General features: G+C 43.6%; 1 protein-coding gene across 1 annotated transcript in view; it reads left to right on the top strand.

Moving 5' to 3' along the window:
* TGOLN2 (trans-golgi network protein 2) overlaps positions 1-16,556 on the top strand; it is a 152,159-nt gene that overhangs the window by 110,858 nt on the left and 24,745 nt on the right. Inside the window, exon 3 of the mRNA XM_069214234.1 lies at positions 14,115-14,198. Coding sequence (XP_069070335.1) covers positions 14,115-14,198 — 84 coding nt within the window. The remainder of the gene's footprint in view (positions 1-14,114; positions 14,199-16,556) is intronic.

Here is a 16,556-nt window from a genome sequence, read left to right as displayed (position 1 = left end):
ATCAGTAATGTCTTTCGGGGTGAATCTCTGTAAGGGCTTGGAAATAACAGAAAAATTGGAATCCATTGGTGGCAGTAACATGTCATTCCCAAAAACATTCTGACATCTCTTTGAGTAACAGGAGGATTTATTTAAAAAATAGCTGTAACCCTTTCTCTGGACACCTTCCTTGCACCTTTCTCTGTTGGATGTCCCAAGTATTACACTTCTTTTTGACAATACTGTAATTTTACTAGGAACACTTTATGTCCAATTTCACCCAGGTGATTCAACAAGGCAATAGTATCCTGCTTACATGCTTCCTGTGTCTTTAAACCAACCAATAGATCATCAATGTACTGAATCAATGTTAATTAGAAAGGCATTTCTTATTATTCCAAATTTCTTTCAACACCTGATTAAATATGGATGGGAATTCTGAAAAGCCTTGTGGGATCCTGCACCAACAATATACATGACTGCAGGATTTCAAACAAAAGAGAAACTGGCTATCCTCATGTAGTGGCACTGAGAAAAATGCTTGTGACAAGTCCCCTGCTCTGAACCATTCTGCGTCACATGGAATTTGGAAAGGAATCACTGCCGGATTGGGTACTACTGGACAACATTTGACCACAATATCATACGTTTTTCGCAAATCCTGAACTGCGTGAAATTTCCCACTTGGTTTTCGCAAACCCATAATAGGTGAATTGCATGGGCTGCTCAGCACTTTATTCAGAACTCCTTGCTTAACAAAATCTGCAATTACAGGAGTAATTCCTTCAATTACATCTGCTGCCATGTGATATTGAGGAGTCTTTGGAAAAATTGCATTAGGTTTCACTGTAACTTTAATTGGTTCAACTCCTTTAATTGAACCATTTTCTTTTCCAGAAAGATCCCAGACCTTTGAAATAACTGTATCTCGTAAATCAATTGGCAGGTCCAATACTGTAAATGTAGGATAAAGAGTAATCATTGGAAACTCTTCATTTATCAAATTACAATTTCCAATTGACGACAAGATTCCTCATCATCACTATTCGTATGGATGGCAATTCCATCATTTGTGCAAGTAATCGAACATCTTGTTTTGCATAGCAAACCTCTTCCCAAAAGGCTTACTGGACTTGAGTCACAGACTACGAATCTGTGCATGCCTTGAAAATTGCCTATTTTAACAGGAATCGGCTCAGTAATCTGATTTGTCAAGTGCTGATTTGCTACTCCTACAACCTGTACTGTTTTCCCAGAAAGTGGCACATTAGGAAGTGCTGCAGCTCTGACAGTATAGCATGTAGCTCATGTGTCAACCAGGAAAGAAACATCATGCCCCATTACTGTTCCATTTACATAAGGACCACTCTGTTCCACCTCTATTGAAGCTGCTAGCACACATTCTTATTCATCCAAACTCACTCTCAATCTCATCACTGAATTCATCCTCACTGTGTAGGGGAAACTGTGTAATGCATGGTTGACTATTTTTCTACTTTTGACCCATGTCCTGCTACGCAACCACTATCTGCTGCTGTGCCATTGGAGCTTGAGGTATTTGCATTTGCTGCTGTGGCATCATTTGCATTCCCTGTTGCATTTGCTTTTGCTGTGGTACCTGAAAACGTGGCACCTGCATCTGCTGTTGGGGAATTTGCATTTGCTGAGGAATCTGCCTCTGATCATTCATATTCTGAACATTTAGATTAGGATGCAGAATTCACGGTCTTCTCAAATTTGGAAATTAATTTTGTTCATTCATCTGCACAACACCTTCCTGTACAATCATTGGACACTCCTGTTTCCAATGTCCTTGACCCCCACAAGCGTGACAAGGTAACATCACCTTCATTGTCTGCAAATCACCTGAATTAACATTAGTATTTAGATTAACACCAACGCGATTTCCATTTCCGTTTCCAAAACCACCACGTCCTCTGCCTCTTGCCAATCCCGGACTCCAAACCATTTGCATGTTTCCCTGTTGTATTGGAATTCCATGCATCCCTTACTGTGCTGCTCTAATTTGCATCACCAATGTCTTTTCTTTCAATCTCTCATGCTTCATTTCAATCTCGACACTGCAATATTCAGCAAACTGTAAGACTTTATCAACCGGTTTTGCTTGCCAGCAAAGCAAATTACTCTTAAGCATGTTACCAACTTCAGGTCTTAACCCTTCAACAAATCTGAACACAGAATGAATCAGGCTTTTGGGCTCAATGGTTTCTGTACCACTGTAATGTTTGAATGCCTGCAACAACCTTTCATGATATGCATGTATTGACTCCTTTGCTTCGTAAGCTGTCCTACCAATTCTCTGCCAATCAATATTTTTAGGAGAAATTCTAATTTTCTAAAATTCTATTACTTTGTAATAGCTTTTCATTACTTCAGGAGATGGTGTACCTGTAACTGGATCTCATGGAGGTTCTTGTTGGCCAATGAACACTCCTTTTGCACTCAATCCATAAATCAGCTGGGACTACTATTTCTAACAGAGCATTTAAACCCTCCCACAGACATTTTGTGAGTTTCACAAACCTATTTGTCTGCTGGTACATTCCCACTGGTTTCTCTCTCAATCTCGGGTAATCATTTGTAAATTATAAAATATCACTCCTGCTATAAGGGGACTTGAACATAATTCCCTCCCGGAATTTCTCTCATTGGTAATATCTTTACTGGACTATCAGTCTACTGTGTATCAAATTCGCAGACTGTTTTCTTCTGGTCTCTTTCTTTACCCATATGCCTTCCCAGTTATCTAGTGCTCCCCATGTTCGAATACTTTGGATTTATTCTCTGATGTGATGGAATTTTCATTCCAGGTAATCGCATGTTCTCAATGTCTTTTGAATCGAATTCTAATATTTAACTCCTTTTCAGAGGTTTAGATTTCCAATATTCACTTCATTGTTTTCTGCAAGTTCGGATAATTTCTGGTGTGCCAATCCTGCTCTACTTGTTAAATATTTATACATGAAGTGTAATTCGTCTTCATTATATGAGTGAATTCTATTTATTTCGATTGTTCCTTCAATCATTTCATTTCATTCTAATTTTAATCTTGCTAGATTGTATTTTTCCCCATCAGCAACTTTTTTCATTGCTGATGCTCCACTCACTTTCTCCCACCAATCTGTTAACTGCTGAGCTGTCAAGCCTTGTAAAGAAACATTATTATTACTTACATTAGGCACACATTGTGGAGTATTACATGGCAGACCCATTACTCTCTCTGGTGTCATCAGAATTGAGTTTGGACTTGGATTTGACGTCTCCAAACTTACTGAAATCCTGGAATAAGTTAAATCTATAAACAGACCTGTTTTGACAAACTTCTGATTCACTGCAGGTCATAACTTTCACAGCAGCACCAAGTATCTCCATTTCTGCATTTGAATTAAAAAGATTTTGTAAATTATTCTCATTATTTACCTGGGCATATAATGGAACAGCTAGACCAATTGTAAAAGGAACTGTTAATGCTTCTGAGCTTAATGAAACCTTTCTGATTTCTTGAGTAAATTACTTCACAATTATTACCTGTAAGTACTGAGGAACTCGTTTGCATTACTGTTACTGGAATATACCTTGGCATTGTCAGGGCTTGACTAACAACTTGCAAGGGAGCCATTGAATTAGGTGTAGTCTCCACCTGAACCATCATTGGTTTCTGGTAAATCTGTGGTGCCACCGGTACTGTAATACGCAATGCAGAACTAACAATGGGAACTGTAGAACAAACTACAGGCTGTGCCACAGTCCGAATCACAGGAATCTGAGTTACTGTAATATTAGTTGCGACCTGTACCTAGATCTGTGTGACCACAACTGGAGATGGTGCACTTGGGCTAACACTATTACTTGGACTTGCCTCTTGTGGTGCATATGGTGGGGGACGATTTCTCAATAATTGTGTTATAAATTCATCATCATTTGAGTCACTATCATAAGTCAGCGACTTCTTAGCTTCATTTGACTTTGACTCATTTTCTTCAAGACCCTGTTCTTTTTTCTTTATCTTTGGTGTAACACTGTCCTCTTTCTTTTGTGTGATGGCACAATACATTCCAATACCCTGTAAAGTTTCTGTTCTCCAAAATTTCTGATCATTGTCCCATCTTGCTTCTAGCAATGTTTTCTCAGCTTTTCTCATTCAACTCTCAAATTTTAATTTCTCTTGTTGTCTAGGCACTAACTTCCAAATAGCCAAAGCTTCAAATTGTGCTGGTCTTTGAGAGGGCTTTAATTCAAAAAGCACTTTTTTCAAATTCTTTATAAAACTTCTGTGAGCTGGAAACGCTAAGCTCCCTTCCGTCTCTGTAATTTTGCACCAATACTTTAACCAAATACATCCTGAAGGACCTTTCTCCTCAATTACAGTGTATGTAGCTGTACCATCTGGTGGGGTGGTTTCTCCTAATCTGACTAGAATGAAAGCATCTCATTTTATAGCATTAATTAACACTTTGAAAAATTTCATTTTCACCTTTGATTCAAAACTGCGAATTAAATTCAAAACAGGAAGTAATTCAGTCCCAAAATCCTTTTCTCTTGCTACTCTCGACCAATAGTGAAACGCTATTATCCGCCAATCCATTCGCGGGTCCTTTTCACCAACGAACCAATCCCAGCGCGGACCCAGTGACGTCACACTCGCTCACAAAGCGGTTGACAAAGCCTCACGGACTTGTCCTTTAAACTCGATTCACCCGAAGCGAAATTGCGAGCACTAAAGAAAAAAAAATCAACAAACTAACTTGTCTGTTTACTACATGTAGGGGCGCAACACTTGAGAAGCTTTATGGAATTTTCGACTTCACCTTTCAGCTCTGACATCTACTCGTTCGAATTCAGCTTTCTCTTGTGCACAATTAAAATTCGACCTGCAAATTTCACCCTTGACTAATACCAGATCCTCCTTGAGCTCGCAAGAATCACCAATATCTGTCAAACTAACACTCCTTTAACCCACACACTAGAAATACTGTTTGTCAACCACGCCCGATTGACCTACCACCGCAAACAATTTACAACAACCAAGTGGCTCATACACTTGTACAATACTTCGGAGTCTTAGACCAGCACAGGGTCTGGACATCAACAACCATGTACACAAAGCACCACAATCACTCGAAGTGTGACAACTTCTCTACTCTCACCCTTTGGAGTACGCACACTCCCCAATCAACCACGTTGGAATACTCACACTCCCTACTTCTCTCATACATCATAATTCACCTGCGATGTGCCAACGCATTGCAAGTGCAAACCCTACTCAAAACTCAAATAATCTCTGGGAACATATCATATTTCATTTAAACAAGCATTGGCAAACCCAAATTTCCAAGGGGGTTGGGGAGGGTTAGGGGGGGCTGGGCGGGGCATTTCAACATGCATTGATTGGCAAAGCCATATCTCTCAGTTCTCTCCTATTGATATAAAACCATCAAAACTAGGCTGTTTCCCTCCTCGTGAGACAAAACCATCCTCTGCTACCAAATTCTGTGTCTGCGTCAGACCTTATTTGCTTTTATTATGATGAAGTGACACATATAGGTAAGTCAGCTATTACCCTTGAAAGTCGACTTGGACCTTTTGACTCGACACGAGTGTGAAATCATCCAACCAGACAATACGAATCAATAATCTCAAATATAACATCAAATAATCAATTTAATCAATTTAGTTTGCAGCCAATAAAACCTCATCTGCGCTTCAGATATATCTCTTCTCCCTTCAGCATTTCAGATTGGTTTACCCTGTCACTCCTTTATCTTCTGCTTACATCAGCTTCCGTACAAAAATTACCATTAAAACTACGTGGAAACATAACGTGCCTGCTGCCAAAAACTGAAACTCGAACAAGAACAAAATCTGCACCATGAACACACAACATTGAGCACTGAGGCTCATTGTTTAACAGATTTTATCTCAAGGAAAATGTACAACACCAGTAGTAAGAGCAGGGCAGAACATTTCACTGTACAAGTCACTCAGGATGTTTGAAGAAACATTATTTTGCAGAGTTAGCAAACCATTTAAAACATTGAGTTTGAGGAAAATTATTGAAACAGGAGGCCTTTAAACTAGTGCTAAGCATGAAAAATAAAGAATTTCATTTAGTTTAAACCATTAATCTTTTAGTATATATTGTTAATTATCTTTTTAACACATGTAATTATGATTAAACAAAATGTTGTCATTAGACATTAATTTTCACCTAATTTCTTTGTTTATGGTGTCCACCATATCAGTTACACATTTTAATTTTCTAACATACATTTTCAGTTTGGCCTTTTAATACACGTTATTTTACATTATGTTTAATGACATAATTTATATTAATAATGCTTGCACTCCAACACTCCTGAACTGAAATTTTGCACAGGCTGATTCCAATTAAAATTCTGTGCTGGCTGATTAATGTTAGAACTCTCCACTGACTGATTTGTGGTAAAAACGGGGTGTGCTTAGCTGGTGCTGTAGGTACATCAAAGGTCACATTTCTCGCTTATGTCGGTTCAGAATTGTATGAAGGCAGATGATTTAACAATAGCTGATTTATAAAATCATCATCCGAATCACTCTCAGAAGCTTCAGCTTTCTTTTCAGTATCTGGTGTCTGTTCTCTCTTTTGGGTCTTTTTCTTACCCTTTGGTTTAGTGCTTTCTCCTTCTTCATTAGTAATATCTGGATACAACCTAGCTCCCTCAATGATATATGTTCTCCAAGCTTTTTGCCGATTATCCCATCTTCCCTCTGTAACTGTCATTATTGCCTTCTTTACTCTATTCTCATACTTATCCTGCTGTTTCTGAAGAGCCATATGTTCCCAAGTATTAAGCGCTTCAAATAGTGCAGGTCTTGGAGGTGGTTTAATTCATAACTGCACTGACCTCCTGGTCAGTGTCTGCTGCCCTCCACAGCTCCTCTGGCTGCTGCTGCCGCCTCTGCCTTTGCTGGGATGAGCTTGAGAGTCTCCTGACTCTCAGTTTGAGGCCCTCCTCCACCCGCAGGCTCGTCCCTGCGCCTCATCCCTGGTGGTCTAGTGGCCATCACAAGTAAGTATTTCCTTTTCCTTTCTTTCTCTCTGTCGCTCTTTCACTCTTTCATTTTCTGCCTTTTTCTTCTATCATCCCTCGTTTTTCTCTAGTTTTTCCTTTCTCCCCTCTTTCCTCTGCGAAACCACCAAAACACCTTTCCTGCCTTCCCACCTCCCAGCTGACTTCTCCCCCACCCTCCCCCTCTTAATGGCGACCACAGCGATGTGAGAGGGAAACTGCACTGACCTCCTTGTCAGTGTCTGCTGCTCTCCCTACCTCCTCTGCCTGCTGCTACTGATGCCTCTGCCTGTGCTGGGACCAACTGAGAGTCTCCTGACTCTGTTCGAGGCCCTCCTCCACCCGCAGGCTCGTTCCTGTGCCTAATCCCTGTTGGTTTAGTGGCCATCACAAGTAAGTATTTCCTTTTCTTTCTTTCTTTGTCGCTCTTTCACTCTTGCATTTTCACCTTTTTCTTCTATCATCCCATATTTTTCTCTAGTCCTATTTCCTTACTCCCCTCTTTCCTCTGACCCCCACGCGAAGCACCTTTCTCGCCCTCCTGCCTCCCAGCTGACTGCTCCCCCCTCCCCTTCTTAGTGGCGGCTGCAGCGCTGTGAGAGGGCAACTGCCCTGACCTCCTGGTCATCGTCAGCTGCCCTCCCCAGCTCCTCTGGCGGCTGCTGCCTCTGCCGGGACAAACTAAGAGTCTCCTGACTCTCAGTTCGAGGCCCTCCTCCACCCGCAGGCTTGTCCCTACCCCTAATCCATGTTGGTTTAGTGGCCATCACAAGTAAGTATTTCCTTTTCCTTCTTTCTTTCTCTCGATGGCTCTTTCACACTTGTGTTTTCTGCCCTTTACTTCCATCATCCCTCATTTTTCTCTAGTCCTTTTTCCTTTTGTCTAATCCCCCCCCTCCCCGCGAAGCACCTTTCCCTCCTTCCCACCTCGCAGCTGACTGCTCTCCCCTCCCCTTCTTAATGGCGGCTGCAGCGCTGTGAGAGGGCAACTGCACTGACCTCCTGGTAGGAGTCTGCTGCCCTCCCCAGCTCCTCTGGTGGCTGCTGCTGCTGCCTCTGCCTTTGCTGGGACGAACTGAGAGTCTCCTGACTCTCAGTTCGAGGGCCTTCTCCACCCGCAGGCTCGTCCCTGTGCCTCATCCCTGGTGGTCTAGTGGCCAGCACAAGTAAGTATTTCCTTTTCTTTCTTTCTCTTTGTCACTCTTTCACTCTTGCGATTTCTGCCTTTTTCTTCTGTCATCCCTTGTTTTTTCTCTAGTCCTTTTTCCTTTCTCCCCTCTTTCCTCTGCCCCCGTCCCTCCGTGAAGCACCTCTCACGCCCTCCTGCCTCCCAGCTGACCAGTCCCCCCACCCCCTTCTTACATGCGACCGCGTGCAGCGAAAAGCAAGCCCATCTGCGCCCCTCCGTGTCCGGACCACACCCTGCACTAGGAACCCTGGATCTCTGTTAAAGCACCCCCTCGACTGCCTCAGTTTCGACTTTGAGACCCTCCTCCGCCTCAACACTGGACGTCTTAACAACTGCTGCACCATCTCCCCCAAGGACACCCAGGAACTGCAACTTCAGCGCCAACCTCAACAAACCGAAGGTACTGTCTGCACACAAAGACACCAACAACCTCCACAACCCCATTAACTGCCTACTCCTGAACATCCGCTCCCTCCACAAACACACCACCGAACTCTGGGACCTGATCGTCACCGCCCGACTGGACATCGCCTTTCTCACTGAGACCTGGACCAACCCCACCCCCATTCCTGACGGTTACAGCATCCTAAGGAGGGACCGGCCCTCCTGCCCGGGTGGAGAACTCGTCATCGTACAAAAGTCCTCACTACGTGTCCACGCCGTCCAAGAAGAACACTGCACCACCATGGAACACCTTCACTTCCTGATCCACTTCAACCACAACTCCTCCATCCGCAGCACCCTGGTGTACAGCCCACCCGGCCCCCACCCAGCTTTCATAGATGATGCCGTAGACATCGCTATCCCCCAGGCCCTGGCGTCAGTCAACTACCCCCACCTCTGTGACCTGAACTTCTACCTCGAGGACCAAACTGACCCAAACACCACCGCTCTTCTCGACAACCTCACCACCCTCGGCCTCAGACAGTTGGTCTCCACACCCACACACCTCACAGGACACACACTGTACCCCATCTTCACCTCAAGCTACCGGATCACCATCAAGACCATCTCCACCCCAGACTGGACCGACCACCGCTGCATACACTTCACAATCACTGCAGCCGGACCACACCTCCAGGACCCCCCACAGGAAATGGTAATAAATCACCAATGAGCAACTGACCTCATCACTTGCCAAATCCCTCCCTCCCCCTCTGACGACTCCAACACCTCAGCGCGCAATCTCAACGCATGGATCACCAAATGCACCGACCCTCTAGCCCCTCTCCGGCTGACATCAGCCAAACACGTACCTAAGAAAGCTAGCTGGTTCACCAATGAACTCCAAGAATCAAAGCGTACCCGCAGACGTTTAGAGAAAAAATGGAGGAACAGCCAATCCAGAAAAGACCTTGCCTCATTCAGAGCCTCAACCGCCGCCCACCGACGAAAAATCAAGAATGCAAGGAAGGACGCACTCCGGGAGCGCATCAACTCTTCCGCACACAACTTGAAGAAACTCTTCTCAGTCATCAACAAGTTTACAGATCCCCCCCCCCCTAAGCCACATGCATCCCCCCGTCACAGGACCTCTGCGACACACTTGCCTCCTTTTTTCCACCACAAGATCCAGGACCTCTACGACAGCTTCCTCCCGGAAAATCCTGGCACCGGAACCTGGACCGACCCACCCACCCAGACCATCCACGACTGGTCTACGCTCACCACAGAGGAAACAGTCAACATCATGAACAGCACCCACTCTGGAGCCCCCTCGGACCCCTGCCTGCACCACATATACATCAGAGCCAGCGCATCCATTGTTCCCGAGCTTCATAACACAATCAACTGCTCCATCAGCGCTGGCACCTTCCCTGAGGACTGGAAACACGCCAAAATACGCCCTCTCGTGAAGAAACCTTTGGCCGGCCCATCAGAACTAAAGAATTTCTGGCCCATCTCGCTGCTACCCTACCCCGCCTAAGTACTAGAGAAAGCAATCAACGCACAACTATGGGATTTCATTGAGGCCAACAACTCCCTGGACAGCTCCCAGTCTGGCTTTCACAGCAATCACAGCACGGAAACAGCTCTCCTGGCAGCCACCAATGACACCCGATTAGTCCTAGGCCACGGCCACACCGCAGCACTCATACTTCTTGACCTCTCAGAAGCTTTTGACATGGTCTCCCACAGCACTCTGCGAACCAGACTCAACGACATAGGAATTTGTGGGAGAGCCCTGGAATGGATCCACTCCTTCTTCTCCAGGAGGAAGCAGAGGGTCAGACTCCCACCATACACTTCCAGATCCACAGGAGTCAACTGCGGAGTCCCCCAAGGATCCTCACTGAGTCCCACACTGTTCAACATATACATGGCCCCTCTTGCTGCCATAGTCAGAAGCCATGATATGAACATCGTGTCATATGCCGATGAGACACAACTCATCATTGCCACTTTCATGCAGGAATGGAAGCCGTCGCCACCTGGATGAGAGAAAGCTGCCTCAAGCTCAACTCTGACAAGACAGAACTCATCATCTTTGGAAACACCACCTCACCTTGGGACGACTCCTGGTGGCCCACATCCCTCTGCACCACCCCCCTGCACCGACCGAGCACTCCCGCAACTTAGGAATCATCCTTGACTCCTCCCTATCCATGACCCGCCAAGTAAACTCTGTCCCCTCGTCCTGCTGGCACACACTCCGCAAACTTCGAAAGATCTTTGGATGGATCCCAGCAGACTGTCGCAGGACAGTCACCCTCGCCTTGGTCATGAGCAAGCGCCACTAAGGCCACGCCCTCTATGCCGCACCTCAACTTGGTACATCAAAAACTTCAACTCATCCAGACCACCGCCACCAGACTCATTCTGGACCTCCCTCACCGAGAACACATCTCCCATCACCTGGGGACCCTCCACTGGCTACCAGTCGAGAAGCAAATCACTTTCAAGCTTCTCACCCACACGTACAAGGCCATACACAATGCAGGACCAGCCTATCTAAACCACCACGTCTCCTTCCATACCCGCGCCAGATCCCTCCGCTTGGCCATGATGGCCCTGGCCACTGTCCCTCACATCCTCAAAACCACACCAGAGGGCGATCTTTCACCTACACTGCAGCAAAGAGCTGGAACAACCTCCCCCTGCACCTCAGACAAAGCCCGTCGCTCACCATCTTCAGGAAGAACCTCAAGACGTGGCTCTTCGGATGAGGCCCATCCCAAAAGCGTCTTGAGACCCTCACAGGTGAGTAAAGATTGATTGATTGATTAAGTAATTTTCAGTTAATCAGTTCAGCTATTCACAATAAACTTTTCATTCGAACAGGATATAACTCTGTTCCCACAATTCTCTCTTCAGTGTTAAAAACCTCTAGTAGCCAACACTCAGTGAAGTAGTTCACCAGTACCAGCTCAGCTTCACACCCATTGACCTATAACAGCGCAACACACAATGACATCAGTCTCACTCCTCACAGCAGCTCACCCTCCTTACCAATATGTCCCACACAGGCACTTTTCACGCACACCTAATGCAAAATATTGCAAACAAAAACCAACAACCTGTCTGCTCACTACAGGATAGAGTAACCAAACACTTTGAAGCAGTACGGAGCTACACTCTGACTATGCTTCCAAAATTACACAATGAATGAGACTCGACGAGTGGATCTCACACCAGTTGATTCAGTTCCCCCATGTTCACTCAGGATTCACTGATACCAACCACCCCCATTTACACAAGGAAAACTATTGACACTGTTGACTATGTTTAACGACACCCACCTTACATTGCAGAGAATAAGTTAACCAAGTGTCATCTACACTTTTGTGTTATCCTGGGATTTTAGGCCACGGTGGACCGGTTCAGCAACTTCAACATTTAGCAGAAAGTGCCACTTTCATACAAAAACTTTGAAAACTCTGCAAAACAATTCACAACATCACACTTCACCGGGGTCTTTAGCCATATCAACGCAAGCGCAAACCCTATTAATACTCACACATCCGCTGCAAAGGAGCGACACTGGCGGTTCATCAATCTTCAGGATGAACCATGGGACAAACATTTTCGGGGTGGGCAATTCACTTGGCAAGATTGAAGGAGTTCCTAACACTATGCCTATTTATTTGTCCCCCCTCATGCGGGAACCCACTACTCTGCTACCAAGATATGATAAAGCATTTCTCAGTTATGCTTTTATCAAGGTCAATAAGTCTTTTCACCCAGCTAGAGGTAAAGAAAACGTTAGGCATTGAAATCTCAACAACAATTTATAATTACAGTATGACCCCTTTGGTCATACAAGGAAAACTCCAGTCAGGAATAAAGTTAAGGATTTTATTACAAACTAATACCCAAGCTCATATAAATGATTCTCAAAACAAAACTATGACGGCAAACTAACATCCAAAGAACTAAGCACTCAACAGAAGCAAAACAAAACATCAACAAAATGATTTGAGATGTCAAAAACAAGCGCTGTTCAGTTCTTTTAAGCATGAAGACAAACTTAAAATCATCGAAGTTAGTTAGCTAGGGCAAGGGAAATCTCTACAGATTAGCAATTCACAAGCTGGCATATGCTGGGCTAAAACACATGAGGACAAAAAGTAAAAGAAACATAGAATACACAAATAATTTTAAAAAACAGCATGTGGGGCAAAATGGGTGGCAAAAAGTAAGTAAAAAGTAGGTAAAAAGGAAAGGTGTCAGAAGCTCGGTTAAGAGTTGTCTTCTTGGGTCCGGGGCCAATTTTAAGTCTCAGCAAAGCATTGAAATGAAGGGTATGGGTAGAGAGGTCTCTACCTCAAAGTCCAAGGGGATCTGCTCCTAAAGGGAAGGGCAAGGAGAATGCAGATGAATGCCACTTCTCCAACTGGACAACGGTATATCAAAGTATAAAATGCAAGATAAATTGCCCATCCATCACTCCACACGAATCAGAAGGTGTGACTGTACAATCAAAGTCCATCGTATGACATGGAACTGCAACATGGGGAAGTACTTCCAAGTCTATCATAAGAAAGGCATCCACTCTAGTTCATCTGTATGGTTGAAACAATTGTATACAGTCCATTTCCACAGTTCCTCAATGTACTGGGTTCAGGGTTACTCAGGCTGTGTTTGTTACAGTACATTTAAAAAGTAATAAGTTGGTTAATACATCTCATTGTCTTTAATGCAGAACTGCATTTTCAACATTTCATGTAAAATTTAAAACATTTATGTTTTTTAAATTCATTATTGTTTTAGTCAAAGCTATTAACATTCTAAAGGAATATATGGAATCATACCAAATGATTATACTTAAGATTTTAAGGCTGTACCACATTACTCAAGACTGCTATTTTAAAGCAAATGCACATTAATATAGGGCTTACAGTGCACCACTTTACAATTAATATGTTAGGATTTAAAATATCAAAATGCAAAGTTTGTCACATATAGATGATTATTGTGACATCGAAGGTAGCAATATCATTTCTGCTGCATCAGTAGGTTGCTACTGTTTGACAAAAAAAGTTTCAACATTGCCACCTTTGGTTGTGCACGCATGAGGGGGGTGCTTTGGGAGGCTTTTGACCATAAAGCAAGCAAGCATTGGCAAAGACAGTAGGTTTGCATCTACTTATTGATGGCTAGTCCTGTTGACACGACCCACATATCAAAAGCAAAGCCTATTGAAATCGTTTGTTGCGATTAGTAAAGACACCTAGCAAGAAACTAATTGTGTAATAAATTATAAATATATTAATGATGAAACTTTTTATATCGTTAACTAATATTTTTTGTTAAATTTACACCTGTGGTACTTTTCAACAAAACAGTAAAGTTGTAGAAGTCGAGTTACTGAGAGCTGGCATGTAGGCCTTCTCTAAAATCAGATATGCTTCATACTATGATCCTCTTCTTACTAGATCATCGCTTTTGTCCTGGAGGGTCGCCGAGGCAAAGGAGGGAGACGCCCCAATTCTGGAGACTATCAGCGCCTGGATCATAAGGTAAAATCCCTACTCGTCTTTCAACTCATAAGCTAGCTTAGTGGTCTGCGGCATATTCATTGTTATTTGCTCTTGTATAACCCTTTCCTAGCATCTTTATGGCCTCGTAGCACTCTAAGGAGCATGGGCATCATTTTATAACCATACAGCTATTTCTTGTTAAATGTGATCTTAATGGTCTACTCGTCAAATTATGCTGGCATTGCAGAGATCAGAATCTTCAGTATATTATTTGTTGGTTTGTAATCAGTGTAATTCATATAAAGTGTCCAAATTTTGCATGGTGCTGCATACAGGGATACTTTGTAATGCTCTAAGTTCCTTTGTATTTCCCTATCTCCTACACAAGTCCTGCAGATAGCGGGAATTGGTCTGCCAGGCAATTGGGGCTTTCAGTGGGTCAGGCCTGGGTAACAGGGAAGTGTCAGACTAGTACAGCGAAGTTTATTAAATCAAGGGCAACCAAGCAATCTTTGGGACAAATATGACTGTCATCACTTGAACCGCAGACACCAGTAATACTGTGAGCTCTCTGAATTGCTATGCACCTTTTATGTAGGACTTAGACTTTCAAAGGGTAGTGAGATTCAACAGTCAAGACTTCTTAAGGTTTATTGCGGAGTAAAACATTACCTTCAGCTTGGACACAACATATCGATGTCTAGAGTATTATATGTTAATTTATAGGAAAATGAATGAACATTATCTATATAAATGCTTAGTAGTATAATAAAATAGTGTTTGTACTGTTAAATTTTGTTTAAAGGCCAGCAGATACTTTGTGCCATCTTGTGTACTGTTAGGACCACGTGCAAAGAGGAAGTGCATTGTTCAGCAATTCATGAAAAGAAGTAATCAAAGCATCAAAAAAGTCTTATTTCAGTTCTTACTCAGCAATTTAGCAAGCATGGGCTCAGTGCACTCAGTTTCACTAATGTTTGGGGGGCCTTGTACCTCTGATTCGCATTTGGTCTAGGACGTGGTCTCTGATCTGCAGTTTAGGATCACTTTGGTGGTTTGAGTGAAGAGTTATTCTGCTCTTGTCGCTTTAGGTTCTTGGCCTGGGGACAGAGGTCTGCTTTCCTAGGACTTTTGAGATGAATTGCTGTGGATGGGGAGGTTCACACGCCAGGAAGGGATGTCAGATTGTGGACATCTTTTAATTCAAGTCTGAGCATGTGCTGAATGTAAGGCTCACAGGCCAAGCAAAGATTGACCTCTATGGGGACAGTTGTGACCGCCATGTGGCAATGCAGGGGTGGCGAGAGAGAGAGGAAATCTTGGACTTTCAGGGGTACTTTCACCAGTACACAGGCTGTGGAGACTGGACAAACAACCGTGTCTGCAATGGGGGCAAGCCTCAGGCAAGGAAACGCATGGTTAGTGGTGTACCCTGATGGCTTCTTGTTTTTCTATACATCTTGTAACGTAACTCATGCATAACCTTGGGTCAGCCTAGGCAGCAATCTCCGATCATCGATTTAGCAGCACATGAACCACTTGGCCTGGGACACTTGCCTCAATTGAGGCACTATCTCTGCATGTTCTTCCTGTCTCCTATTAAGGTGCTACAACAGCAAGTTTTTTCCTAAATCCTGGATTATATTACCTACTTCTTGAACGGTGACAGGCAATGTATCCTTTCCCTGGTCCATTTGGTTTTCAGCATGTGCCTTGTAATTATCCATGAGACCATACCTTTGCTGCCAAGTGCTTGGTTTGGAATTTTTCAACTATTGTCTCCTCACCATCTTTGTTTCTGTTTCTAAAGTGCATCAAAAGACTCCTGATCACGTTCCATGAAACCCACAATGCATTGACACAGACTTTATATACGCCATTGTGTTTGAAATAGTTTATCAATCCTCTGTGGAAATACTGTGCAAGGAGTACAGAAATGCCAAACCAAAGACCAGAAAGTGGCAGAGCAGTGTGGAGCAGAATTCAGCACTTCAGAAATCTAAATATCGACAAATCATTGCTAGTTACTAGTCATCTTCTCAGTACGAGCTCTCAGGCTCTAATGAAATTCAGGGTGTTGGACATGAATAGAGACATGTAACAAAGCTGCACATGACTGAAGAGGCCCAAAAATGCTACAACCGGTGTTGTTTTTTTTGTGTTCGTGTTTAAAGAGGACATTGCTTGGGACCTAGCTTGGCAGTTGGGACTGGACTGTTCCTATTGGATTTTCATATGGATAAGTCTAATCTTAGGTGGCATAGCAGGGACAAAAACGATGAGTTGGAGTGTTTAAGTGTCCTTTATCTCCAGTGCTGTGTGGTCATTCCCCATATAGAGGGAAAATTGGTATTTGGTAGATTTTGGTGTGGGACTCTGGAATTCTTGCCATCCATT

The sequence above is a fragment of the Pleurodeles waltl genome, chromosome 11, assembly GCF_031143425.1.
Source record: "Pleurodeles waltl isolate 20211129_DDA chromosome 11, aPleWal1.hap1.20221129, whole genome shotgun sequence".
NCBI lineage: Eukaryota > Metazoa > Chordata > Amphibia > Caudata > Salamandridae > Pleurodeles > Pleurodeles waltl.
This window is presented reverse-complemented; position numbering and strand designations above follow the sequence as displayed.